At 47.5% G+C, this 27,725-nt stretch overlaps 1 protein-coding gene across 1 annotated transcript; it reads left to right on the top strand.

Moving 5' to 3' along the window:
* Positions 1 to 98: 98 nt before the first annotated feature.
* ARHGAP8 (Rho GTPase activating protein 8) lies at positions 99 to 27,725 on the top strand. The gene is made up of 13 exons (XM_031940834.1): positions 99 to 163; positions 2,530 to 2,655; positions 3,692 to 3,832; positions 6,205 to 6,292; positions 6,758 to 6,889; positions 7,225 to 7,311; positions 10,543 to 10,641; positions 11,171 to 11,281; positions 20,078 to 20,151; positions 23,035 to 23,112; positions 24,067 to 24,195; positions 26,501 to 26,604; positions 27,525 to 27,725. Exons 2-13 carry the CDS (start codon positions 2,619 to 2,621, stop codon positions 27,723 to 27,725), a joined length of 1,281 nt encoding a protein of 426 aa, XP_031796694.1. The 5' UTR covers positions 99 to 163; positions 2,530 to 2,618.

Below are 27,725 nucleotides of genomic sequence, written 5' to 3'. Positions count from 1 at the left end.
GACCAACTCGCGCCCCGAGGCTTTAGGGAAGGAGGGGGAGGGGCGTCGCTCACCTGCGCCGCCAGGTAGGCGAGCCCGCACGTTCTCCCGGACTCGCCGCACTCCTCAGGTCAGGTCTCTGGGACTCGCGGGGCTGGCCAGGGGCCACCCTCTGGAGGACCAGGTGAGCCAGCTGGGCCGGGCCGGGCCGGGCCGGGCTAGGGAAAGGAGGACGTGGGCTCAGGAGCACTTGTTGCTTCAGCAGAAGCGGGTGCAAGGGCTGGAAGGTTATTCCCGAGAGGGAGGGGCCGTTCTTCTGTGGTCACCTGGCTGGGTCATTAGTCCCCGCCGCTATTCTTCCCTTCCCCTCCTCCCACGGGAGACCCCGGCCCGTTCCCGGTCTCCTCCAGGGTTCCTGGACTCCAAGACCGAGCTGCAAGGGACCGCGACCTCATTTTCCAAAGCCTGGGGAGGCTGGGAGTCCGAGGAGACTGGAGAGAGCTGCCGGGCCGGCAGACATGGTCCCATTCATTTCACAGAGGGGGAAAACCGAGACTAGGAGAGAGGAACAGCCTCACTCAGCCGAGAGCTTTCCCAAGTCTGACATAGTTTCGTTTTTGTCCCTGCGTCTTTGCGCCCTGCAGAGGGCCGGGCTCCCCGGTGGTGCCTAATAAGAGCAGTCCCCCTTCAGGATCTCCTCGGAGCCTATAATTTAGCCCTTCGGGTTTTAGGAGGCCCCCTCCACAGATCGGGAAATGGAGGTTCGGTGAAGGCTCACTGACTTTTGGCCCCTGGCTAGTGACACAAGGAGCAGGTGGCTCTGGGGCCCCAGGCTTCCTGAATTCCTAGCAATCTCCACCCACAGATGCTAGAATAAGGCACTTGGGCCAGGGGAGGGAGTGTCTTAACCGTTTGGATGGTAAAATGGCTCCCCCCACCTCCGGCTTTTAAAAGATTGTTGCTCTGTTGGGCTTTAGTCCAGCACCCTCTCAGCCTTGCTCTGAGCTTGTGTGGCCGAGATTCCTGGGGTACCTCCACCCCTCCCACCCCACCCCCCCATGTCAGCCTGGCAGAGGAAGCCAAGAATGAAATGTATCCAACATAAGTGGGATCCCATTGACACTGGATTCTAGGCTCTTTCGAAAAATATTAGATCAAGAAGTAATGAACTTTGGATAAATTGGGCTAAAAGCACCCCAGGCCCAGGAAATCGGGAGTCCCGGCTGCCAGTCCTGGCCCGCGGGCAACAGTCATCATCATCATCATTGTAATAAGCATTTTTATACAGCTTTAACGTTTACAAAGTCCCACTGAATCCCTTCTCTCCTTCTGTCTTTACTATCTTTCAGTAAGTAGGAGCATCTCACTTTTAACCCCGATTACTGAATAAAAATGGGAAGGGTCCTATCCGCTCTTGTTCCCCACCTGTTCCTCCCATCACCATCATGCATGTTTTAGTGCTCACTGAGGAGGGAAGAGAGAATCTAGAAATTGATCCATAATGAACCAAGCAATTGCTCGGAAGGCTCCAATTAGGGCATATTTTGAGTTTGACGCTCACCCTGATCATAGAATTGAGCGCACTGACAGTCCAGACAGTGATCGCACAAAAATAAGCCCTAGGTTATTTTTGGTTAAGGTTAAGGTTAAGTTAAGATCGAGAAGTGTGTTGGGTATGGGTAGTGGTGTTCAAATTGTTAGGACAATGGAGAGGCTAGAATGGGGGCAAGAATAAATACTGGAATTTGGATCTTTTGATCCAATTGGATCAAATAGTTAGAAATGGATCTTTTGAAAAATTGTTTTTACTTTTAAAATTCTGGACTTATATGTAATGAGACTTCAACATACAAAACAAAGCAGAAAAGGGGATTTGAATTGTAGGTGAAACTGTGACTATTTTCTTCCTTTTAAGTAGGTGATATAATGGCCTTGTCACTTGGTCTGTGTTCCCTCCCAGTCTTCCCACTATTCTCTTCTGTACATGCAAGTGTACTTTCAAAAGCTAAGTGGTCCCAGCCTTGGGCATCCTGAGCTTCTCAGGCCTGCAGAATGACAGGTGCTAGACTGGTTCCCCAAGGGAATCATTTCTTGTTCTGCTCTGTCCTCCGATTCTAAAAGATCCCAGCTGTTTTCTTTTTAAAATTCTCTAACTCTATCGAGGTTCTTTTTTAATTGGTCATGTCTTTCAGGTGGTCTAACAATTCTAATTGGGTGGCAGAACCCATTTCAGCTGGATAAGGAAGTCCAGCAGCAATCCCAGCCCGGGAGGTGTTAATCAGGCTTCTGTTGAGAGCACTTTGATGCCATATTCAGCTTTTAAGAGTTTCAGCCAAAGTTCTGAGGACATTGAAATTTGATGAAGTCAGTGGATGTGAATTAGAGCTGGGACTTCCAGCAAGTTACTTCTGGTCTCAGGGTCCTCCCCTGTAAAAGGAGGGGATTGCACTAAGGGGACCCCCCCCCACCTCCAGGAGCCTTCCTTCTAGCTCTAGAGCCGGGATCCCACGGTTTTGTTAGATCCTCATCGGCCATGTGCATCCTTTCTAGAGCTGCCCGATGAGAGGCGATCAGATGACCAGGAAGGACCCCTGTACTCCACTTCCAGCCTCCAAGTTGGATTGGTTCCTGCTGAAAACATGTCGGGGACTGACTTGGAAGCATTAGCAGAGATTGGTAAATGCCCCTGATTCTATTTCACTCAGTGTCCTGGAAGGTTCTAGGGCCACCGTCCCAGACAGGTATAAGCACCAGAGCCTGTATCATTCTGCTGTTTCCTATCCCCCGAGTGCCTCATGGGAACCATGGGATGACTTATAGGAAGGAGCTCTCATTCTTTCCCAGGGGATAGCTTTGACTTCTCTGCCCATTTTAGAGATAAGGGAAACTGAGAGTCAGAGAAGGGAAGGTCTAGCTCAGAGCAGAAACTCAAACCCAGGTCTTCATCCTCCCATGAGATTGCAGAAGGAGCCTATTCAATGGAACTCAGCAAATTAAGCCAGCATTTAGGAGGCACCCGCTGTATGCTGTGTTCCTGGCTGAGCCCTGATTACTGAGAGACATGCAGTCTGGATAAAATGCAGCCCTTGGGCCTCAGGGAGTTTCCCGGCCAGGGAGCTCTTCTCTAGTCATGGATGCTCCTGCCCCTGGACACAGACATAGGGATGGGCAAAAGCCTCTTAGACACACATCAGTGGCTTCCCACGACTGGCAGAGCCTGAAAACCCCACTTGTTTCATCTGGGAAAGGGACACGTGGTCGGGACGGGCCAACCAGAGAGTTTTTCGGTTGCTTTTTTGTTTTCATGTTGCATCACAATATGCATGCTGGATTAGCCTTCCCTGTTACCTGACTTACCCATCCTTCTTCAGGTGGGCCCCAAGAAAGAGACAGTGGAAAGAGCTTGAATTTGGAACCTGAGGACCGAGGTTCAACCCCTTCTCTGGCAGGACCCCTTAAGAGGCCATGGTGCAGAATGCTCTGCAAGCATCCATGTGCAGGGGACCCTGGAGAGATGCCCAGGATGGGGATTATCTCAGTGCCTCCCTTCCCTAGGTCTCCAGAGTAGGAGCCATCCTGCAGTAGTCCTGAGATCTGGAATGGGGTCTCTGCCTCCTGTCTATGAGTGTGGATGGTGGAGCTTATGGTCCTTTTTGCCAGGACCTCTGCTTCCAGAAGCTTGCCACCCTTCAAGGCTTATTTCTTGCTGCAGAATTACGGAAAGACGAGGAAGCCTCCGTTTTAGGAGCACCAAGGATGTCGCTTTTGCCTCCCCCAGCCTGTGAAGACTCTGCCCTGGGCAGGGACCATCCCTACTATGATGTGGCCCGGCATGGGATCCTCCAGTTAGCAGGTATGTGGGGTTGCAGTGAGGCTGGGGGGCTGGTGCCCTGACCCCAGGAGGACCTCAGAACCCTAGGCAAATTTCAGCAGGGGCTGGTGGGTCCCTGGGGAGGGAGTTTCCATGAGAAGAGCTCCCCAGGTGCAGAGGCCAGAAGCAGCCTCATACTAAAATCCCCTTCCCTGAATGTTTACCTCTAGACCCCAGGGGCTTGGTGGATCTTGGCTGGCTCTGTCATGTCGGGAAGTTTCTGAGGGAGGGACCTCATGGTACCCAAGACCTACCTTAAGAGCCTCCCTCCCCTCCTCTCTCCACTGAGGGAATGGCTGGGAAATGAATTGGGTCGGGAGTCCAGACAGTCATTATAAGTCTGGCAGGAAGAAGAGTTCTCCATCCGGGTCCTAGAAGAAGGGAAGGCCCACCCTGACAGTTACATGATCCCGTGGGGATTGAGGGCCCCCCAACTTCCATGGGGAGCCAGGGTCCCCACTGCTTTGTCTCTTCTTTTATATATCCTATTCCTCTGCAAATGCACCCTCTCCAGCCCCTGACCATCTGAAGTAGAGGAGAAAAAGGCAATTTATCCAGCCCCATCAGCTCCCCCCAAACCTTACCCAGTCCACCCTCCCCCAGCCCCACCAATTCTGGGTGTTTAAAAATTCCCTCCTGTGGTCCTTTAACAACAGTACTGAGTGTGAGTCAGACCCATCACCCAGAGGAAGAAACTGTGGCTGAGACTCAGTGCAGTGGAGAGTCTCCTAACTAGCTGCCCTGGACCCCAAGTGTTCTTCAGGGCCTGCTGCCTCCAGAGGGCACATCGGGGCAAGACCCTATCCCACTTCTCTGGCCCACTGAGCACCCGGTTGTATTCCCCCTCTGCTCCCCTCCCCAGCCTCCTCACCTGCTGTGGCTGCTCGCTCAGGTCCTGCCCAGCCTGGCTCCCCCAGGTCTCAGATGAAATGTGAGAGGGCTGAATCTGCTCCAGCCACCTTTTGGTGCCAGTGCCGGTTGCCGTGCACAAGGGACACCTCCATCATCATTGACCCGGGGGATGGGGATGGATGGTGACTGCTGGGGTACAGGGGAGCGGCTCCAGGATGCCCCTTTATCCCAAACTGCATTTTCTGGGTTGAGGTGAGATGCTGTCCAGGAGAGGTGTCCTCCTCGGCCTCGGCTTCAGTGCTACCCAGAGCCCATCACTGGGAAGTTGGGCAACGTGCTGCCCTGGGGCACCGAGGGACGGCCAGTGCCGTCTTCGGAGCCCACTGATGGTAGGTGGGCTGGAGGGGCCTCCCAGAATCATTAAATCAGAGAAAAGCTGGACTCTCGCCACTGTAGAGAAGCAGGAGTTTGGCCAGTCCACAAGCAGCGTGTTCTTCTTTCTAGGCAGAGCCCTGGGGTGCAACAGAGTCCCCACCTTCAGTGTCGGGCAGGGTCACCAAGTGGGAGCTTGGGGCCCCATGGGAAATCTCCAAGGCCAGATAAGGCAGGCTGGGAGGATCTCAGAGCCAGCCAGCTCTGTTCCTGCCTTGCCTCTCTTCTTGTTCCTCTTGTTCTTCTTCCTCCTCTTCTTTTCTTTCTCTTCTTCCTCCCTCCCTCCCTCCTTTCTCCTTCCTTCCCTTTCTTCCTTCTTTCTTCCCTCTTTTTCTTCCTTCAAACGCACTTGAATAAGGTTTTATTCTCTGCCTTCATGTCTTTAGATGCCTGTGCATACACATGGATGTGTTTCTACATATACCCCCACACGTATGTGTATGTTCATAGCTCCCTGTAAAGCCCCTGCTGTCTCCCCAGTCACTTGTTCCCTTTCTGAGAACACAGAGCTTCATCCTCTGTGCTTCCCTTCCAGAGCCCGGGCCAGTGGCTGGCACTGGTTAAGTTCTCATCCTTGACATTTTGGTGCTCGCCTTGGAAGCCCTCGTGCCAAGGTCTCTCTGTCCTGTTGCTAAAGCACTTGGATTCTAATGTCGTTTATCTTGCATCCCATGTCCAGGATAATTAGGGCAGCTCTCATTGTCCCCCCATTTCAGATAAAGAAACTGAGCTTCCGTAGTTGTGTGCTCCTCTTCCTCTCCTCAGTGCCCGGGCCTTGGGGCTGGAAGGAGAGGACAGATACCTACCCAGTCCTGAAAGAGCAGGCTTAGCAGAGTTGGAGACCAAGGCCCGAGAGGGGCCAGCTTTGCCAGTGTCACCCAGGTCACATCCCCACTTGGATCCCCTGCCCTGGTCTGGGGTGTGCACAAGCCAGAAGCCGTGTCCCTGAGATCCTCCCTGGTGCCCCGGTGAGCAGGGTAAGGAGGCTCCCTCAGGGACAAGCTCAGGCTTCCCAGCGCCGCTCAGGCTTCCCAGCGCCACTCTGACCCACAGATCTTTTGGCTCTGCAGGGGATGATAACTCAGGAAGACGAGTCATCACCTTCAGCTGCTGCCGAATGCCCCCCTCTCATGAGCTCAACCACAGCCGCCTTCTGGGGTAAATCTGCCCGCCCTGCTTCTCTTGTGTCTCCTGCCTTCTTTGAGAGAGGTCACTATCCTAGATCCTCCCATTGCTGAGTAACACAGGATTTAGCGAGCATTTATGAAGTGCCTGCTGGATACCAAGATCTGTGCTGGAACCTGGTAGAAATAAGTCTCCCACAAGCCGCTAGCTTTGCCTTCATGGGTCTTGCAGCCAAGGGAGCCGTAGCAGCCAGCACTCTCCTATGCATTTCGATCTCTGCTCGGTGCCCTTGGATCTCTCCTGCCCATCCGGGCTTCCCCTCCAACTGCTTTTTGGGTCCTAAGTGGAACTGAGTTGTCTCCTACAAGATCCTCCCCTGCTGAGTTTTCTGATAGCTTTTGGACGCCTGTGGGAGGGACATCTTTGCAGTTGGGGTGTGTAGGGGGGGAACATGGTGAGCTGATTCCGCCATACAGTCTCTCCTCGTCCCCTGGCCAGATACCTGAAGTACACCCTTGACCAGTATGTCGAGAACGACTACACCATCGTCTACTTCCACTATGGGCTGACGAGCCGCAACAAGCCGTCTTTCAGCTGGCTCCAAAGCGCCTACAAAGAATTTGGCCGGAAGTACGCATGGGGGCCAGTCTTGGCCAGGGGAGGGTACTGTGGCAGATCCAACTTGCGGGGGGGGGGGGTTACTCTTAACTGAAGAATCTTGTCCAGAGCCACAGGATGACGTGGGGGTGTCCAGGGTTCTTTTTATGCTGCCTACCATGTGGGCGGGCAGGGCGGTGACTCACCAGCCGTAGCCTTGTTGCACCAGGAGTCCAGAGCCAGGAGTCTGGACTTGCCCTTATGGGCCCTTGCGATGGCCTGGGACAGACTCTTTCCTTTTCCTGTAGGTGCTTTCATAGAAGAGCCCCCATTGGAGTACTCACGTCCCTTTGTGCTTCCTCCAACAGGTACAAGAAGAACTTGAAAGCCCTTTATGTTGTGCATCCTACCAACTTCATCAAGATCCTGTGGGGCATTTTCAAGCCCCTTATTAGGTGTGTCTCTATCCCTGGGGCTGCTGGTTGGGCTGTTTCTGTTGAGACCCAAGCAATGCTGTTGCCCCAAGAAAAAGTCTCCCCAAAGCCTCCCTTGTATCCTTGTATCTCATATCCTCGCATTTGTCCTGCCCCCAATGGGACCCCCAACACAACCTAATGGCACCAGGCTTGTAGCAGAGTGATTGGACATTACTGTCCACCTTTGCCGGATAAGTCCGGCCTTGCTCCATAGTGGCCAGGGCTGGAGGCAGCTGCACATGAATCACAAGGGAGAGCTACTTTCTGCTTAATTTGGTTTATTCTGATTTTTAGACTCTGCAGCTGGGGGAAGCCGCCACCTAAAGAAAACACCCTTGGGTTAAAATCCAGGAGACCTAAGTTCAAGTGCTGACTATTCCTATTCTTTACTTGATGATGCTGAGCAAGTCCCTTTCCCTTTTGGGGTTCCCATTGGCCTTTCCCCTTTCAGTCTCTGGACTCCATCTTCTTAATATGTTGTGCTTCTTCACTCTTTCTGTAATCTATCATTCATGCTTCAATAAGCACTTATTAAGCATCTCTTGGGTTTCAGATATATGCCACACACCAGGGATAAAGTGATGGGGAAAAAAAGGAAATAATGCCGACTCTCAAGGAGATGTTATCAAGGAGAGTCTCTCCCTCTCTCTCTCTCTCTCTGTCTGTCTCTCTCTCTCTCTCTCTGTCTCTCTCTTTCTGTCTCTGTCTCTCTGTCTCTCTTTGTCTCTGTCTCTGTCTCCCTCGCACTCACAGTCACACATTATAGAAACAGGCCTGGCGAGCTCTCGATCCCAGGATCCTAATTGTTCTGCTACCGACACATGGAATGACTTGAGAATATTTAAAAGTTAAGGCAAAGGTTGCTGAAGGAGGTGTGATTTTCAGAAGAGGAGGGGCTGGTACAGGTGGGTGGGGAGGGGGCAGCGTGTCACTAAGAACAATATGGGGCCCGGTTTGGTATCGGAGCCATGAATGTACCTGTCTTGTCAATGGGTAGGAAATCACTCAAGTTCAGGGGATTGATAGTTGAAGAGGCATGTGTCCCGCAGTGCTCTCCCTGGTCCTTTCCGCTTCCTCTCTTCTATCGTTTGTAGCTCTGCATTTTGCCTCTCCTCGGGTAGCTCCTTGAAGGAAAACTCATTGACAAAGGGCTGTACGATGGAGGAGGGGCTGGTCTCTTTCCTTCCCCACCCCCCCCCCCCCCAAGCCAGGAGAGAAAATGGCAAAAAAAAAAAAAAAAAAGTGAGGCTCCCAAAGTGAAAGGGACTATGGGGAGGTGAGGAGCGACCCGACTTTGGCTGGAAGCCAGAGCAGAGACTCTAGATCAGGTCTGGCAAAGGGTCTCCGAGGGTCTGAGCTCAGATCTGTGAGGCAGGAAGAACTTCTGGGTTCAGAGGGCCCTGCTCCAAGTCGTTGCCCCTCTCCTCGGTGACCTGAGGGCCCCTCCAGCCCTGCACGTGGGCTCCCCGGTTGGTGGGGTCATCTCCCCACGGTGCTGTTTGGGGGGACTGGAATGGAAAGCCCTGCAAAGGGCCCCTCCCCAGTGCTTCCTGCAAAGGGCTCCGGTCACAGCTGAGACACTGGACTCCATTTCCTCCACTAGAGGGAGGCAGCACCCACCAGTTGGCTGCTCCTGCTGAAAGCTAGTTAATGGATGGGCATGGGCATGGAAGGGAAGAAAAGTTCGCTCTCTTCACCAAGCATTTATTAACCTTTTGCTGTGTGCAAGGAGAAAACAGTCTCTATCCTTTGGGAGTTTGCGTGCCACCAGTTGCCTCCTCTGGTTCACATCTGGTGTGAGAGTCCAAGAGCTAGACCAAAGGCCAGCTAGAGGGGGAAACTGAGGCCCAAGGTAGGTCACAGACCCAGGCCTGCAGAGACCAAAGTGGCCAGCTGTCTGTCATCCCCTGAGGTTCACCTTGCTCAAAGTCATCCGGGAGTAAATTTATCCCTGCAATCCCCGAGAGAGCTGGAAAGTTGTAGTGTTTCCCGAAGGGGCAGCAGGACGCTTTTGGTTTTCCGTGTATATGGGAGAGGGCGGCGGACAGGAGAGATCTTGATCTCCAGCCTGCTATCAGGCGTGAGTCGCTTGTCCTGGCTTCTCCTGGGAAATCCTTCCTGACTTGGCTTGTTCAGTCCGTTTTCTCTTCTCTGTTGTAAGGTCCATCTTCTGACCTGACACATTCCTCTTGAGGAGACATTATTCACCTGCTTCCTGGGTCGGTAGCCTCCAGATCATCCTGGCTTCCCCGCCTTGTTAGCCGACAACTCCACCTCCACATGGGGCCGCCAGTTATTCCAGGGTAGAACTTCGCACCTGTCCCTCAGCAGAGAGGTTAAAGGGAGATTCTCAGCTCCACCCAGCTCAGTCTCCAGTTCTTAATGCAAGTATTTTCACCCCCATCTTCCAGAGGAGAAAACTGAGGCACAAAGGTGGTCCTTTGCTGAAGGCTGCCTATTTTGTCCTTGATGGGGCTGACTGCCAGAATGTGGACTCCTTAAGGGGAGGGTGAAAGTCTTCCTCTTCCTTCATAGTCTCTCCCAGATGCTAGTACTTTCCTTCTTTCAAATCCTCTCCCATCTCTGTGGAAATTGTACCTGTTTCTACATGGTCTTCCCCTTTGATTGTGACTTTTTTGAGGGCAATTTTACCTTTCTTTGTGTCCTTAGTACATGGTGCCTGGTATGTAGTTAGTGCTTAATAAATGCTAGTTGATAGACTGGTTTCTAACAGGATACAGGTGCAGTCAGCCCTCGCTGAAGTGAGCCATCTGCTCTGAGGGTGTCAAGTATCAGTCCTTCATCACCCTGGTCTTACTCTGGCTTCCTACAATGCTCCTGACTCCCAAGTGGCCTCCTCTCAGGTGTGAAGTGATTTTCAAAGAGTTTGTTGATTTGATTTTGACATGAAGTTGTCAGGGAGTTTGACTATGGGAAGGCAGCCCTTCCTGCCTCTGCCCACGTTGGTGCCCTTTCTGTGACTCAGTAACCACAATGGCCCCAGAGAGCTAGGAAATCTCAGCTGTGTGAATTTAGACAAGTCCATTCCCCTCTGCAAACCTCAGTTTCTTCCTCTATAAAATGGGATGATGATAGTGATAGTGGTTTTTTTCCTGATTTTGGCAGGACTTGAGCTGACCTGGCCTCCCTCAGTCATCCTCACCCCACCACAGATACCTCTTCTTAACCCTGATCCTTTCCTTTTTATAGCCACAAGTTTGGAAAAAAGGTGACATATTGCAACTACTTAAGTGAGCTAAGGCAGCATCTCAAGTATGACCAACTAACGATTCCTCCAGAGGTTATTCGGTGAGTTGGAGAAATGATGATGGGGACATTGATAATGATGGTGATCATGAGGGGGACACTGACGATGATGGTTGTGATTGTGATGGTGGAACGTTGATGATGATGGTGGTGGTGATGATAGGAACATTGATGATAATGCTGATGGGGACATTGATGTTAGTAGTGTTGATGGTGATGATGGTGGTCATGGTGATGGTGGGGACATTGATGACAATGATAAAGATCTTTGAGGAGCTTTAACAACTCAGGGAATCAGGGAAAGCTCTTGTGGGAGGTGCCTTGAAGGAAGCTAAGGGTTCTGGGAGGCCTTTTCTGGGGGGAGGGAGAGGGCATTCCAAGCCTGGAGATGGGAGATGGCACGTCCAGCTCTTGGCATCCAGCTCTTGGCATCCATCACTCCCTCCTGTTCTGTGAGTCTTGACTTCAGAGCTTGGGGGAGCTCTGGGAACTTCTGACACTTCGGATGGAGGGGGGAGTTCTGGGGTCTCTGTGGGTGCTATTGATGACAGGATCTTTGTTCTATCCCCAGACACGACGAAAAGCTGCAGAACATGAGGCTAGGCCGCCCGCCGCCCTCAGTGAAGACGCCTCCCCCTCGCCCTCCGCTGCCCACCCAACAGTTTGGTGTCAGCCTGAAATAGTAAGCCAAAGAGTTGCTCGTTTCTCTTGTTTTTCTTAAATTTCTGAATGTCTGCGTATCGGAGGTCATCAGGAATGGGCCTTTCCAGGAAGTCTTCCCTGATTTCCTTCTCCTGAGGATGGGCCTCTTTCTATCACCAGATCATTCAGCTTCCTGCATGCCTGCCACCTTCTTTCTTTATTAGACCAGAAGCTCCCTGAGGGCAGGAGTTCCGATTCCTGCTGTCAGCCCAAGCTACCATTCTGTGAGCAAAGCTTAGTTCCCTCTCTTGTAAAATGAAGGAATTGGCTCACATGAAGGCCCCTCCAAGCTCAAAATCCTGTAATTAACTTTGGCCAGTGCCACTGCCTCAGTGGGTCTCAGTATCCTTCCTTACAAAATGAATCTGCTGATAATCCCACTCTCTAGCCAGGGAGTGACTTGGCAGAAACAGACCTCTTTTAAGCCTCTCAGCACAGAGCTCTGCTCACAGTAGATGCTTCATAAATGTTGGAAGAATAGTATAATCTACTGGACACAAGGCTGCTAGCACATGGTAGGAGCTTAATAAATGTTATTTAGTTGGATAATCAAAATCAGTGGTATTGGGTGTGCTGTTTGTGCATGCAAGTGCCTGTGCTTACATGGATAAGGGTAGCATATTGGAAAGCACGTAGGACTGAAAGGATGCCTTCCTGATCAGGAGGGCTATCCCAGTGTGCCCCAGAGTGCTCAGGGAAGTAGGGGACACCCCATCCCTGGTGCTCAAGATGCCTTTCTTTTTTTCCCTAGTACATTTAAAAAAAAATTTAAATACACATTGTTTTATGAATCACATTGGGAGATCAATCAGAGCAAAAGGGAAAAACCATGGGAGAGATTAAAAAAAAAAAAAAAAAAAACAGAGAAAAGAAGTGAATAGAGTATTCAGTCTCCTTAATTCTTTTTTCTGGATGCAGATGGCATTTTCTGTCCAAAGTCTATTGGGATGGCTTTGGAAAACCCCTGCTTTTTTCACTGTGCTCTCCTCCCCAGAGGGTGTAACCTCCTGATAAAAAGGAAGAGAGTCTGGCTGCACACCCACCTTGGCTGTTGGGGGAACAAGCTTCTTTCTTCCCTCTCTTCTGGAACCCAAACTCGGTCATTTCCAGTTTCCAGCATGCATTTTTATTGTCCCGAGGGGTCTCATTCTTCTCCATCATCAACATCATCCTAGTCAGGGATGGATGGGATTTAGAGTCTCTGTCCCTCATTCTCTGTCAATTTGTGTAAGGTCAATTTTTATTAGGCAGAGTCCTGGTAACGTTGTTCCACTCAAATACCTTCAATTGCTCCATATTGCCTGCTGAATCCAGTTCATATTGTCTGGCCTTTGAGAACTTCCAGCCCATTAGTCAATAACCAAAGCACCTTCTATGTGTCAGGAATAGTGTTAAGAGCTGGAGATATGAAGAAAGGCAAAAAAGAGTTCGCATTCTGAAGGGAAAGACAACATGCAAACAATTTTCTATAAACAAGTTATAGAAGATAAACAGAGGAATGGCTCTAGAATTAAGGTGGTTGGAAAAGGCTTCTTGTAAAGAGTGGATTTTAGTTGGGTCTTAAAGGACATCAGGGACTCGGGGAGGTAAGATGAAGAAGAAGAGCATTTCAGGCATGGGGAATGGCCAAAGATAGAATTTTGTTGGAGGTTGGAGTCACAAGGTGGGGAGTAGGGTGGGAGAAGACTGAAAGATGGGAAGGAGATGGGTTATAAAGGACTATCAATTCCAAAGAAAGTATTTTGTACTGAATTTGTATTATAGTTTGTTGTTTTTTTTCCATAATTTTGCTGAAGTTGTTGATTGCCCTCTTAGTTTTTTTTAGCTTATTCTTTAAGGTTCTCTAGCTAAAACATCATATCATCTCCAAAAATGATGTTTCCTCATAGCCTACTCCTTATTCCTGCACATTTTTTTCTTGTCTTCTTGCTGGAACCATATTGAATGGTAATGGTGATAATGGGCACCTTTATTTTATTCCTGATCTTACTGGAAAGACCTCTAGTTCATCTAAATTACAGATAATGTTGGTTCCTAATTTTAGATAGATAATACTTATTATCTTAAGGAAAAGTTCATTTTTATTCCTATCCTTTCTAATGTTTCGTTGTGTTGGGGGATTTTTAAAAAGTAATGGAGGTTAAAATTTGTCAAAAACTTTTCCTGTTATCTGTTGCTATGATATATGACTTTTGATGCTTTTATTATTAACATGATCAGTTCTGTTAATAGTTTTCATAATACTGAAGCAGCCCTGCATTCCTGCTATAAATTTTTTGGTCTTGGCATATAATAATGTTGTGATTTGTCCGTTGTGATTTGTCCTTTGCTCTAGAAGAGAACCCTAAAATCATGGAGGTGATGCTGTACTATGCAAGTTAATTAAATTTAAGTAAGAGAGGGCCCTGCAAGGTCACCTGTTTCATTTCCCCTCTGGAGTTATCTGGATCTAGTGGCCATATATAGTTAAGGATGACTGGAGATGACCCTAGATGCAATGGAATATATATAGTGTAGGCATATAATCTTTGAGATCCTTCCTTTTCCCTTTTTTCAATTTGTGTAGTATTAGGATTGATTGTTCTTTAAAGGTTTGATATATTTTGCTTATAAATCTATCTGGTCCTGGATTATTGTTGTTTTTTATCCTTTAGGAGTGGGTTTAGAGATTTTTCAATTCCTTTTTCTGAAGGGGTTAAGAGACAAATTGCAGCCTTTCAAAATCAGCAAGTATTAAAAGTACTGGTGTTCCAGATTCCCCTTTTGGGAGAAAAAGGTATAATCTCTTTTAAAATAAAAATATTAAATATGAAGAGCCCAGAGTCAAAACCCCTCCCTAAGGTGAGCCTCAGCATGCCTCCATAGTAAAAAAAAATATATTGAAAGAAAGCTAAGAACACTGAATCCCCATTTGCTCCATGTGCAAATGCCTCTAATGACCTCTCTCCAGAAGTGGAAGTAGATTGTGAGACAGAGAACTCATGATGCTCAGTTATAATAGGTGTCTCAGAGCTTCAATGGCTCAGAGTCCTGGCCTTGGGCCACTCACCTGGACCTTTCAGCCCTGCTGTGCATGAGGCAGATCACACACTCCTTCAAACCATTGAGGGAACAACAGACATTGTTTCAGAGTTGGAGGTCTGGTGCCACATCCTAGAAAATACTGGATGTCATGAAGTCACTGCTCAACAGAAAGAGCCATACTGCTAATGGGATAGGCGTGGGGCTGATCCATGAATCTTAGGTTGTCTGCTGACAGCTCATATAAGTGGAAAAAGGAAGACAGTCCCAGGCAGAGTTTACATGCAGGGAGATGTTGGATTTGGAATCATATCCTTGCTCTAACACTAACTATGTGACCTTGTGCATATGTCCCTGCTTATCTGTGTGCCTCAATTTCTTTATCTGTGAAATGGAGATCCCAACCTTTGCACTCATTACTTCACAGGGTTGGATTGGAAAAATCCTTCTGTAAAGTATAGGATATTCCATAAATATGAGTTTCTATCATTATTATTGTAATAGGAATTTTATATATTGACTATCCTCACAAGTGGCCGACTTGGGATAATAAACCTTTTGCTGTTATTAAATTGTTGCCACGTTAATTCTCATAAGCGAGGGATATATTTGAATATTTTCTTATTAACTACTAAGTTTGCAGTATGGCTAGTATTAAACAATTGGCTCTGAGCCCCCAACCCATGTTATTTTTCATTTAATAAACTGAAAAAACCTCTTTTCTTAAAAAAATAAAGAGTAGGTACCCTCTCTATATATCAAAATCTCCATCTCCTAGGCTTAAAGATATCAAAATCACCATCAATACAATTAATTTAAAATGTAAATAACACAATTTTTTTATGTGGTAGCTATGAGAGAGAGTAGATCCAGAATCTGATTTCTCCTTTATTCGGAAACACTGCATCACCATTCAGCTGTGAGGGTGGCAGTCATATTCTTTTAAGGATATTCTTATTTATTTGCAATATAAAGGCTAAACTCAATCCTTTCAGGAAATAAGTTCTTTCTCTCTATCTTGTCTAGCACAAATTTAACTCTTCAAAAGGACGTTATCTTGAGTTCTTTTCAGGTAACAGCTAAACTCAACCTCTTTATAGGTAACAATTAAAAATCTGTCTCCTCACAAGTTCTTCAGAGTAAAAGTTCAAACACTCCCCACTGAATCCCCAGGAGAGGTAGTTAAATTGATATGGTTCAAAATTCTATTGTCTCTTAAAGTGACATGACACATATACAGTATATAGAGTCCTGGGAGAAGAGATTTAATTTCCATAGGTATGTCTATAATAGCAATGTAATACTTGCTGATTATATATGTGTATATATATATATATATATATATATATATATATATATAAAATATGAATATATAATAGTAATCGATAAGTGTGTGTGTGTGTGTGTGTGTGTGTAAAATCAAACCTGTGATTAAGAAGCTTGTAATATAGTACTGGTGAATTTAGGATCAAAGAAACTGGTCCAAATATGAAATCCCAGCTCTATTCCTTACTGCTTCATAACATCAGACAAATAAGTTTATCTCTTTATGTCCTTGCCTATTCTGTGCCTAGTTTCCACATCTGTAAAATGAAATAATTGGTTTCTGAATAAATCTCTGTGATTTATTCTGTTCTGTGATTTAAATGGAGGCTGGGTGGCCATTTGTCTTAAATGTTGGGGAAAGAAATTGCAACATGGGCTGGATTTGAACTAGATGACTCTCCCTACCTCTGAGATCAAAGCAACTGAGATTTAAGGGACAGAAATAAATAGAAAACTGGATGGAAACTACTGTGACAGCTTAGCTCCTGAGCCTCCTTTTTCCTCATCTGTAAAATGGGAGCAATCCCCTTCCAATTAGTCCTGTTACCTGGAATAGTAGCTGCTGTGCCTAAGGCTACCAGCATGAAGTGTGTCTTCAGACAGAGGTGCAGCAGGAGCCATGAAGGCCATTTAGGGTAAGGCAGCAGAACTCCCGGTCATTTCCTATTTAAGGAACTCATTATGAGGTAGTCATTGCAGCTGAAGAGTTACAAATGGCCTCAAGTCTGAGATAAAACTCTGCTTGTCTCGCAACTCCATCTTCTGGTTAGAAGACCTGGGGGCATCCTGATCTTATCATACCAGAGGAGAGGATTAATTAATGGTCTTCCCACATGCCATTTATTTCCCCCTTCCCAAACCTCAGGCATGAGGAGTGAGCAATAATTGCCATCCCCTCAGTGGTGCTAATGGAAGATGACACTCTGTTACTAGTTGTGTTAGCAGTTGAAGAGATGGAAGGGAAACAATAATTAGGAGAATCAGTGGCCTTATAATTGCTGCTAGTTAATTTTAAATCATAGATGAAATCGATGAAATACTGAAATCTCCTGTAAATCTGGGTACAGAACTCTGAGGGTGCAGTGTGACAAAATCAGGAAGAAAACACTTACTGATTAAGTGCTGACTGTGTGCAGAGGCAGGGTTGGAGAGTGAGGGGAGACAGAGTTTGAACCAGATGTGACCATCCTCTCCTTCTGGAGCTCATATGCTAATGAGAAGACAAAACAATAACCACAATGGCTGGAATGCAGTAAGTGCTTAATAAGTGCTGAGTTTCCCAGTGAACACAGAGAGGAAACAAAGGGCAGTGTAAGGTCAGAGGGGGACTCTTAGTATTAGCCAGAGGGTCAGGAAAGCTTCATGGATGAGGGGAGATTGGAACAATGAGGAGCAGGTTTGGGGCTGGAATCTAGGCTAACCTTCTTGTTGTATCCCTGAGGAAACTGAGGGCCAGAAAGGGCACAGGGCCAGTGAGAGGCAGAGCTGGGTTCGAACTCCATGTTCAGCCTTTCCTACCACTCCTTTCCATGCTGCTTCCACTGTTCTCTTTCAGTGCTTCCTTTAAGGCTTGGAGGCTACTCCAGATTGCACAGACCTTCCAGGCCAACAGCAGCCCAAGCTCCAGCAAGTCCCCGGAGCTGGAAGGTGACCAAGCTGGACAGCTTTGAGTAGATATTACATATCTGTAATTACATTTCATGTCGTGAACATGGTGGAAATCCAGGGTTCACACACCCAGAACTACAGGGAGCCCCCTCCCCAGTCAGGTGAGCCATGCTGGTGCCCAGGGGGTGTTAAGTGACCTGTCCATGGCATGAAGAGACCAAGCAGGGAATTGGACCCAGCTCCTTATCCAGACAGCCCTGTCAATTGCTGGAGTCTTGTTTTAGCCAACGCCGTTCCTGAAAACTGATCCAAAGAGTGGAAAGAGAGCAGGCAGATGGCCACCAGTGAAAGAGAAAACTCAGAGCTTCCCTCGGAAATAAAGGCGGGCCTTTCGATACTTTCTGTCCCTGTTCTGGATGGGAGTTCTGATTTGCAATTACAATGTTATGAGATTTAAACTGGATTATGGCACATGGATGGGGCAGGCTACAATGTATCTAAATCGAGGCTCTTTCTGGGGGAAGCTCTGGCTCTGGCTCCTATGCAGCCATGGCCCCTTTCTGGGGCTGAGAAGTTTGGACGGCATTGGAGAGGGGCTCATAAGCTCTGGATCCTGGCATCCGAACTGGTCTTCCAAGCATGTTCTCCTTTGTTTTCCTCATAGCTGCTGGCCTCCCCAGCAGCCACAGCAGGACTGGCCGGGTGAGGGGCAGCAAACGCAATGAGCCGATTTGTCTCGTTTGCCTACAGGTGGCAGCTTTCTGTTTGACCCTGCCTCCTAGGAGGCCTGAATCGGTCAGACGGGCCCCTTTCCCTGTGGCCCCCATCTCTCTTCCCCTTGGGAGGCAGCACAGCACTGGCAGGAGCCCTAAACTCCGAGCCAAGAGGCTTCCAGGCTTTCTTCTGACCATCCGGGGACCATCTGGGCCTGGAGCTGAATTGCAAGGGACTGTTTGTTGGGTCTAGCTGGGGCCAGGTGGGGCTTCTAACACGGTTCTGGCTCAGAAGTGGAGCAAAATGCAAGGCTCGTGCGGTTACCATTCTGTGGTCACCAGACATCGGATGGACTTAGGGTTTTCAGCAGATGCTGCTTTGGCTCATCTGGGAACTGCCTGCCCGCCTCCATCTGGCTGTTGGTGTTCAAGTCAGAACTCTGAGGGAGGAAGGAGCTCCTGACTGCGCGAGCCTAGACAGTCATTATCCCTGGGCCACTTATGCCTTGAGGACAATTTTATTATCTTTTTCTTTTGTAAAGCATTTGGGGTTAAGTGACTTGACCAAGACCGTGTACGGCTGGCTGATAAGCATCAAGTGTCAAAGGCTGAATTTGAACTCAGGTCTCCCTGACTCCAGAGCTGGTGCTCGTTACCTTTTAAGAAAACTAACCTGGCCTCCTCTGGCTGCTTAGGGTAAGATTTTAACAGATTGTTCCTGTTGTTTCTGGGCAGCTAGGGAGTATCATAGTGTACAGAGTACTGGGCCTAGGGTCAGGAAGACAAGTTCAAATGTGACCTCACTATGTCATCCTGGGTAAGTTACTTAAAGGAGCTGTGACTCAGTTACCTCCTAAGGTTACCATAAGGACCAAATGAGTCATTATCCATAAAGCATTTTGCACATCTTCAAATGTTCTATACCTGATTGCTATTGTTATTATTATTGTTATTAGGAATTATTATTCCTACCATGGCCGGATCCTTGGGAGCATATGCTGTGTTGAATGTGTGGTCTCCGCCTTCTTGGAGCATCCATCCAGCTCAGAGTGTTAAACATGTCGCTTGCAGCCCCCCAGCACTCCTGAGTGGGGCTCAAACCAGATACAGATGTAATTGGGGAATATTTAACAAAAAAGGGGAATAAAACGTCAATAAGATTATTTCAAATGTAGCCACTGAGATCCTTTGTTTTGATTCAGGGGCCCCCAATTCTATTTGAGTTGAACCCCATGCATCTGGAAGAATGAGTTGATCCCCTCCCAACACACATGTTCCATTTGAAATGCCACAGCCAAGAGTCACAGCCTGAGAGCCCTGTGGGCTTCCCATTGAGTCATTGTCTCCTTAATCCATCTGATCTTTACTTGGCTGAAGAAAACCTTCTGAGTCCTTTTTAAAATTGACAAGGGAGTCATCAGACTCATAATGATAAATGCACTAATCCTTTCCCACGTGTATAGCACCTTCCTAGTCTTCATCTTCATCATGGGTTTCAATGTTCATAAAGTCACTGGAAGGGAGATTGAGCAGGCATCTTATAGAGGGAAAAAATGGAGCGTCCAGTGGTTTGTTTGAGGTTGTGTAGCCAGTTAGTGTTAGGTTGAGACTAGAACTCAGAGCTTTTGATCTTTGGTCCTTGATGTTGGATTCAGCACTGCCTGTTCTGTGCCTTTGGGGGTTATTGTTGGAGATGGTTCTAATGAGAGTAACAGGTGCCTCTGAATCCCTGAAAATCTGCAAAGGTTTAGTACGTTCAGACCGGATTGGGGAAGTTAGGATTGTGGCCATTAGCTGAGTGTGGGTAACTTGTCCAGAGGAACATGGCACACAGTGGTCAGGATGTGACTCTTGCCTCCGTCTTCCTGTCTCCCAATCCACCACACCATGACAGGTCTCATAAATGTATACCGGTCAGGAAGGTCTGTCTTCCTGTCTCCCAATCCACTGCATCATTCTCACGCCGTGGTGCAGTTCACATCTGTAGACTCTTCCCTCTGTCATGCATTTCTTTTGAGGGTCTAGGGATGGGTGGGCAGGGATGTACCTCTTTCTGTTTCATTTCCCGAGTTCTGCCTAAAAACTGACCTTTTTCCTTTCCTTTCCAGCATCAGAGACAAAAATAAAGGTGAGCTCATCCCACCAGTCATGAAGGAGACTGTGACCTACCTGAAAGACAAAGGTGAGTGTTGGGGCAATGCAGCGAGCCTCCAAAGGAACTGAGGAACCAGAATCCCAGTGTGGTCATGGCAGGAAAAAGAGATGGAACATTTGTGGCTACTCCCCAAAGCCTCCAGACTTAGCAGTAACCCCGAGGGATATGTGGGGGAGTTCTACAAAGAAGGAAACTGAGGCTCACGGAAGGTTTGGAGGACCATAGACTTAAAGCCGAAAGGGACCTTGGAGACCATCCAATCCGGAGGATTGTTTACAGAGGAGGCAGCTGAAGGCACAAGGGGAGTGGTTTCCCCAAAGTCACCCAGTCACTGTGTCTGGATCCAGGTCCAAGCTTTTTTCTTCTCTTCCATAAATTAAAATTCAGACTTTGTCAGCTCCAGGCTTTGTGGTCTTGGGAAGTCTCTGAAAGTGCCCATCAGGCAAGTTCAAGTAGAGCTTGGGTCCTGGGTCTTCTGCCAGAAACTACTGCCTCTTGGAAAGGATGCCCCTGCCCTCCTGCACAGCTGTGTCGGTCAGGTCCCCACACAGAGACTAGATTGTCCCCAAAGGAGACACATTAGAGTGACTGGCACATAACGTCTGGTAGCCATAACTATATATTGCATCCTGATGCGTGACTCGGTGCCAGAAACACTTGATGTGGTTGTGAAAAAGGTCACAAGTGCTGAGACGTTTTCATTTTGGGCTCTAGCAGGTCAGCAATGAAAGAGCTGGAAGGACTTTAGAATATAGTATAGAGAATGTCAGAGCCGAGAAGGGTCCGAGAAGGGCCTGGTCAGTGCCTCTGACCTGGAGGTGTCAGAGCTGGGAGAGAGCTTAGTACAGGGGATGACAGAACTAGATGAAATTTCAGCACATGGAGAATCGGCTTGTGGCAGGAGGAAAGCTGGACAGTGATCCTCATCCCCTTCCCTTGCAGATAGGGATTTGAAGAAATCTCTGAGCAGATCACCCCTGACATAGGATGATCTCTGGGGTTTGCCAGGATCCAGAGCAGGAAAGGCATCTCTCATTAAGCAGCCCCCCTTAGGCATTTGCCTGCCTCCTCTCATTCTCCCAGACTTTCCTATTCTTTCCTAGCCTCACTGAACCCAAAGCTTTGGGCTCATCCCAGATGATCAATTCTCCCATCCCAAGGAGATTTAGGGGGCCCTCTTCCAATAAACTCTTGCCTAAAGGTCTGGGTCAATGGCGATAGGGGCCCTTCCAGCTTTGGGAGAGCACTGGAGGGAACCACTAACTTGCTATGTGACTTGTGACATTCTGGCTGAGGAAGGCATCATGGTCCCCTTGATTCTTAGGGTCCCCTAAGGTCTCAGGATCCCCAGAGGAAAATTAGGTTGTGGTTATTACTCCATAACAATGACTAATCGTGCTCACTTCTGGACCATAGGGCAGATGGACATTAGGATCTATTGACCTCAGGGATTTCCAAATGCCACATATGTTGAACCTCTTCTATGTGGCAGGAGTTTTTGTCCCTGGATGGCCAGTTCTTAGCCCCTGGTCTCTGCCGGAGGACCCCTTCTTCCCTTGGAAATGGCTTGCTGGCCCCTTGTGCCATTAACTTCCACAATTAAACAGTTAAACTCATTTTGTGCACAGAGAGGGAGAAAGGTGCTGACAGTGGAGCGGTTGGTGTGGTGGTACCTGCATCAGCACAGGGCTGTAGAGAGGTCGATCAGCTGTGGCCCCACAGGGGATTATCCTCCTAGATTCTGGCAGAGGGATGGCCGGCAGGGAAGACAGCTCAGTCTGAGAAACCCTGGAGAAAGAAGGGGTATGGCTGGCCCCAGGTCACAGAGGGTTGGGCTTTGCCCCTCCATCCAGAGCTACTCCCACTGTGCCTGGAAGGCTATGAGAAGCCCTCTTCAGAGATGTTTGTGGCACTGGGGTGGTCCACTGCTCAGCACCCTGAATGGGCCTGCCCAGAGTGATGGAACTCCCCTAGAATTCCCTCTGTACAGTAAGGAAACCCCTTCTACCCTCACAGGTCACGCCCCTGCTCTGCTGCTAGAGTCCTTGAGGGTACCGATGGGGTCTGCCCAGGGTCACACAGCCAGCCCAGGAGAGAATAGATTTGCATCTGTGTCTTCCTCAGAGAGCTGGGGAGCACAATGGATAGAGCCCTGGGCCTTGGATCAGGAAGATCTGAATTCAAATACAGCCTCAGACTCTTATCAGCTACCTCAAGGGGTCATTTCATCTCTGTCTGCTTCAGTTCCCTCATCTGTAAAATGGAGATAATAATGGCAGCATTTACCTCCCATGGTTGTTATAAAGAGTAAAATAGGTGATATTTGTAAATTGCTTTGCCAGCTTTAAAATGTTTACTGTTTATTATTATTATTATTTGACTGGCTCCCTCTCCACTACACTGGGACCATGGACTGAGAGAGGCCTCCAGAGAATTGGGTGGGTCACCCGGGGGGTTTATGCAAGATCTACAGGAGCAGGGTCTATCCTGGTAGGAGGACGACCCTCCACAAAAGCTCACCCTTTTTGTGACTTTGTGACATTCTGGCTGAGAAAGGTGTCATAGTCCCTTGACTCTCAGGGTATCCTGCCTCAGCATCCCCAGAGGATGGTTAGGTTATGGTTATTGGTCCATAATAATGACTAATCATGCTGAGCACTGCTAATACTTAGCAGCCCTTCGGAGTCCATTGGGGGTAACCTTGTCACTGCTAGCCTCCTGTTGGGGTAGGTCCCTTTCTTGATCCTGCTGGGTCCTGCTTCATCCTTATGCTAGTCACAGTCTTGAGAATAAAGCAACTGCTCCAGAATCCCTTCTGAACCTCAGCATCCTTCTTAGCCAACCACCAGCAGGGTTGTGGGGCAAGAAGGTGTGACCATTCCCTTCACTCCAGTAGTCTTCTCCCCCCAGGCCTCCGCTCCGAGGGCCTTTTCCGTCGATCAGCCAATGTTCAGACTATCAAAGAGATCCAGAGACTATACAACCAAGGTGAGTATCTGTCCTCCATCTTCCCCAGCAGACACAATCCCAAGCTCTGGGACCTGTGGTGGCAGGAGCAGGGGGCCTGGTTAACCTGGCTGGGAGAAGACATCTCAAGTTCTCAGAGGGATTTTAAGTGAAAGAGAGACTAGATCTGTGCTTAGTCCCAGAGGTTAGAACCCATCTGGGGGAAGTGACATGGAGACAAATTTGGGCTCCAACCCCTCTGAGCTACAAAAGGATAGGAAGTGCTCCATGAGGTGATGAGTCTCCTTACTAAAAGTGGCCAACCCATCACCATGTCTGCCTAGTGAGAAGTGGTCAGGAAGAAAGAGATTCAAGAGAAAGACATTAATGAAAATCCAGGGCAGAGAGTATTTTGAAAGAGAGGTGGTTCTCGGTCCCACTTACAGAAGGCAGGTCCAGGAGGATGAGGAGGATCAAGGGGAAAAACCCATCATATTTTGTAATTATGAGATTGTGCTAACTTGGAAGAAGGCTTCCTTAGGTGATGATGGTGTCAGCCAGACTGCAGAAAGCTGAAGATAGATAAGGAGAGAAGAAGAGGAGGCAGTGAATACAAAGTTTCTTTGACATTTGGCAAAAAAAAAAGAAGTATGTGTGATAATAACTTGAGGGGATAAGACAGAAGGAAGGTGAGAGGACAAGGGGTTAGGGCTCCAGAAGCTGAGCATGATGTGGGATTGAGCTGGCTCCTTCTTGAGATGCAGTTGGAGAGGAAAGACAGAGAAGTTAAGAGTGAGATTGTGGCACTAGACCAAGATGGACAGTGTTGTCTCCTTTTGGCTGGGGGCCAGCCAAAGGGCTTAGTCAAGGTCCCCCATTAGGGGAAGATTGACTGAGGGTTCTTGATGTTACTTGTCAAACAACCCTGTTTGGAGGGATGATGGCTATATTGGGAGGAGCCACCTCAAGGGGATTTTGGCTTCTTTTGTCCTGTAGGAAAACCGGTGAATTTTGATGATTACAATGATATCCATGTCCCAGCCATCATCCTGAAGACATTCCTTCGAGAGCTGCCCCAGCCGCTGCTGACCTTCGAAGCCTATGAACAGATCCTGGGAATCATCAGTGAGTACTACCTGGGGGCAGCCCTAGATGAGTGTCAAGCCTTCATGGGCTGGGTTGATTGACCCCTGCTCCACACCTGCCCAAGCTTCAGATCCGGGGACTCCAGGTCCATGTCAGGGATCAAACTGTGGGCTCTTTGGGACTCCTCCCTGCAGCTGTTGCCTTCAGTTAGTTAACTTATGTCATCCTCCTTTCCAAGTTTGTCTCTTTCAAGCTAAATATCCCTCTTTCCTCTTTCCTTGCCCTTTGTTGGGTTTTGGGGAACCCAACAGCAAAGGGAGCCAGTTGTTGCCCTCAGGAGTAAGGCAGATACAAAGCTGGGGGGGGGTGCAGTTTGGGGGATGGAGGATCTCAGGACCTTTCCTAGCCTATTTTTGACTCCAAGGGGGCCTTCTGCAAGGTCCCCCCACAGCAATGAGATTCAAAGAGCAGGAGAAAAGATGAGATCAAGCAGAGATTTTAGAGCCAGCAAACTAAGACAGGTCTAAGATTATCAAAGAGCTGGAGATAATACCCCCCTCCACAACTCGGTATCTGGTGAGTTTAGGAGCATTTTCTTTTTTCTTTTTAAATTATTTCTTAATCATATATTATTTTTCCAATTACATGTAAAGATGGTTTTCAAACTTTGATTTTTGTAAGATTTTGAGTTCCAGTTTTTTTCTTCCCCTTCTCCACACTAGCAAGCAATCTGATATAGGTTGTACATATATATTCGTTTAAACATTTCCACGTGAAAGAAAAAATCAAAAGGGAAAAATCATAAGAAAAAAAGCAAAAGCAAAAAAAAAAAAAAAGTGAACATAGTACTTATCAATCCACATTCAATTTCCATACTTCTCTCTCTTAATGTGGATGGCATTTTCCAGCCAAAATTTGTTGGAATTGTCTTGAATCACTATATTGCTGAGAAGCACTACGTTTATCATAATTGATCACATAATTTTTCTGTTACTGTGTACAGTGTTCTCCTGGTTCTGCTCCCTTCACTCAGCATCAGTTCAGGTTTTTCTGAAATCAGCCTGTTCATCATTTCTTATAGAACAATAATATTCCATTACATTCATATACCAAAACTTATTCAGTCATCCCCCAACTGATGGGCTTCCATTCATTTTCCAATTATTTGTCACCACAAAAAGTGCTGCTACAAACATTTTTGCACATGTGGTTCCTTTCCCCTCTTTTATGATATCTTCAGGATACAGACCCAGTAATGGCACTGCTGGATCAAAAGGTCTGCACATTTTAATAGCTCTTTGGGCATAGTTCCATATTACTCTTCAGAATGGTTGTATCAGTTCACAACTCTACCAACAATGTATTAGTTTTCTCATATCCCCTCCAGCATTTATCATTATCTTTTCCTGTCATCTTAGCTAATCTAGAGGTGTGTAGTGGTACCTCAGAGTTGTTTTAATTTGCATTTCTTTAATTAATAGTGATTTAGAGCATTTTTTTCATACGACTAATTTCTTCATCTGTTCATTTGAAATTGTTCAGGTCCTCTGGCCATTTATAATTGAAGAATGACTTGTATCCATATATATTATCTATAATATATATTATATATAATGTGTATATATAATGTGTGTATATACATATATATATATATATATATATTAGTTCTCCATGTATCTTAGAAGTGAAGCCTTTGTCAAACATATTGACTATAAAACATTATTTCCCAGCTTTCTGCTTCCCTTTTAATTTTGGATGCATTGGTTTTATTTTTGCAAAATCTTTTAAATTTAACATAATCATAATGATCCATTTTGTACTTTATAATATACTCTATTTCTTCTTTGGTCACAAATTCTTCCCTTCTCTAAAACTCTGACAGGTTAAGCTATCCCTTGCTTTCCTAATTTGCTTATAGTATTTCTAAATCATGTACCCATTTCAACCTTGTCTTGGTATGTAGTGTGAGATACTGGTCTATGCTGTGTTTCTGTCAAAATATTTTCTAGAAGTGTGTTCATAGCCCATCATCCATCCTTCCCCAAAGGTACCTTAGCTGACCGACTTAGATTCTGCTTTTGCCAATTATTGGGCTTCCTTTTAACATTGTGGGGGGATCTTCTCTTGAGCCACTTCCAAGGACTATTGTAAGAACCAGAGAACTTGAATGGAGTTAATGCCCTGGAGAGGCTGTAGAATGTTGTGGGCACCCATGTAGGCAGTGGTTGAACATAGGCTTTGAGTCCTGCTACTTGTGACATCAACTGACCAGGCTTCATGGCTGCCTGGCCCACCTAATACTTAATACTCATTGACTGACTTCCTGGCCCTCTTGGCCCTCCAGATGTAGAGAGCAGCCTGCGGGTGACCCGCTGCAAAGAGATTGTCAGAGACCTTCCAGAGCACAATTATGCCGTTCTCAAATACCTCATGGGCTTCCTGCATGTGGTGAGTAGAGGGAAGTGGGTATTCCTGGCTGGGGCAAAGACCAGAGGGGCAAAGCTGAGGTGTTCTGGGAACATTCTTCTGTAGCATTTGATGTGGAGCAGAGACAATATGGGGAGAAAAGGAGGGAGGAGGAGAGAGAGGGGAGAGAGATGCAGAGAGACAGAGACTACTTCTAAATGATTCTCTATCACTGCCTCACCCACCCCTTATAGGAACTTGGCAGAAACTTCTCCCAGGAAGGAAAGCTGAGGTTTTTCCCTGCCTCCCCTAGCCCTCTCTCATCCTCCCTTCCTCTGTTCTCTGAACCCTTTATCCCCTCCTCCATTTCCTCTCTCTTTTGCTTTTTCATTCCTCATCTACTTCTTTCTTCCCCATCATTTTCTGCCCTTCCTTCTGTCTGTCTGTCTCTTAGGTCTCTTCCACAGTTGAACCACTGTTTCACCTATTATGTGCAAGGCATTTTTCTATCTCTCTTCTGTTGCTGTCTCTCTGTCCTTCACAGAGTGAAGTGTTCTCCTCCTTTTCCTTTCCTCTCTTCTTCCTCTTTCCTTTTGCCAAGGCTCTCTTTTCAGCACTGCTGCCTGGGGGCTTGAACTTCACCAGTGTTTTCCCAACTGTCTCAGTCCCAAGTAGGGACTCGGGGGACCCTTGGAATAAGAAGTCTGATATGTAAAGCCTCAGTCCAATCTGGGCCTGTCTGCAGGGAGCTTATGGTCTAAAGGTAGGGTGAGGGACGACAGACTGAAACAAACATGTTGAATGTTAATGACTACTTGAAGAGTGAAGAGCCAGCTCAGGACTGGGGGGCTTCTCAGCAGAAGTGGGTTTTGAATAGAGTTTGGGAGAGGGGGTTTTCATGGGTGAAAGAAGCCTCAATCTTTGGGGTGCCATGTTATGTTCTCATTTGTGCTCTTTCCTAGGTATCCCGGGAGAGCATCTTTAATAAAATGACGGGCTCCAACCTGGCTTGTGTCTTTGGTCTGAACTTAATCTGGCCATCCAAAGGAGCCTCATCCCTCGACGCCCTGGTGCCTCTTAACCTGTTCACAGAACTGATGATTGATTTCTATGAGAACATCTTCAGCTCTCGAGTGGTGCCTTGTGGGACCTCGACTATTTGA

This window comes from Sarcophilus harrisii, chromosome 5, assembly GCF_902635505.1.
Source record: "Sarcophilus harrisii chromosome 5, mSarHar1.11, whole genome shotgun sequence".
NCBI classification, from domain to species: Eukaryota; Metazoa; Chordata; class Mammalia; order Dasyuromorphia; family Dasyuridae; genus Sarcophilus; species Sarcophilus harrisii.
This window is presented reverse-complemented; position numbering and strand designations above follow the sequence as displayed.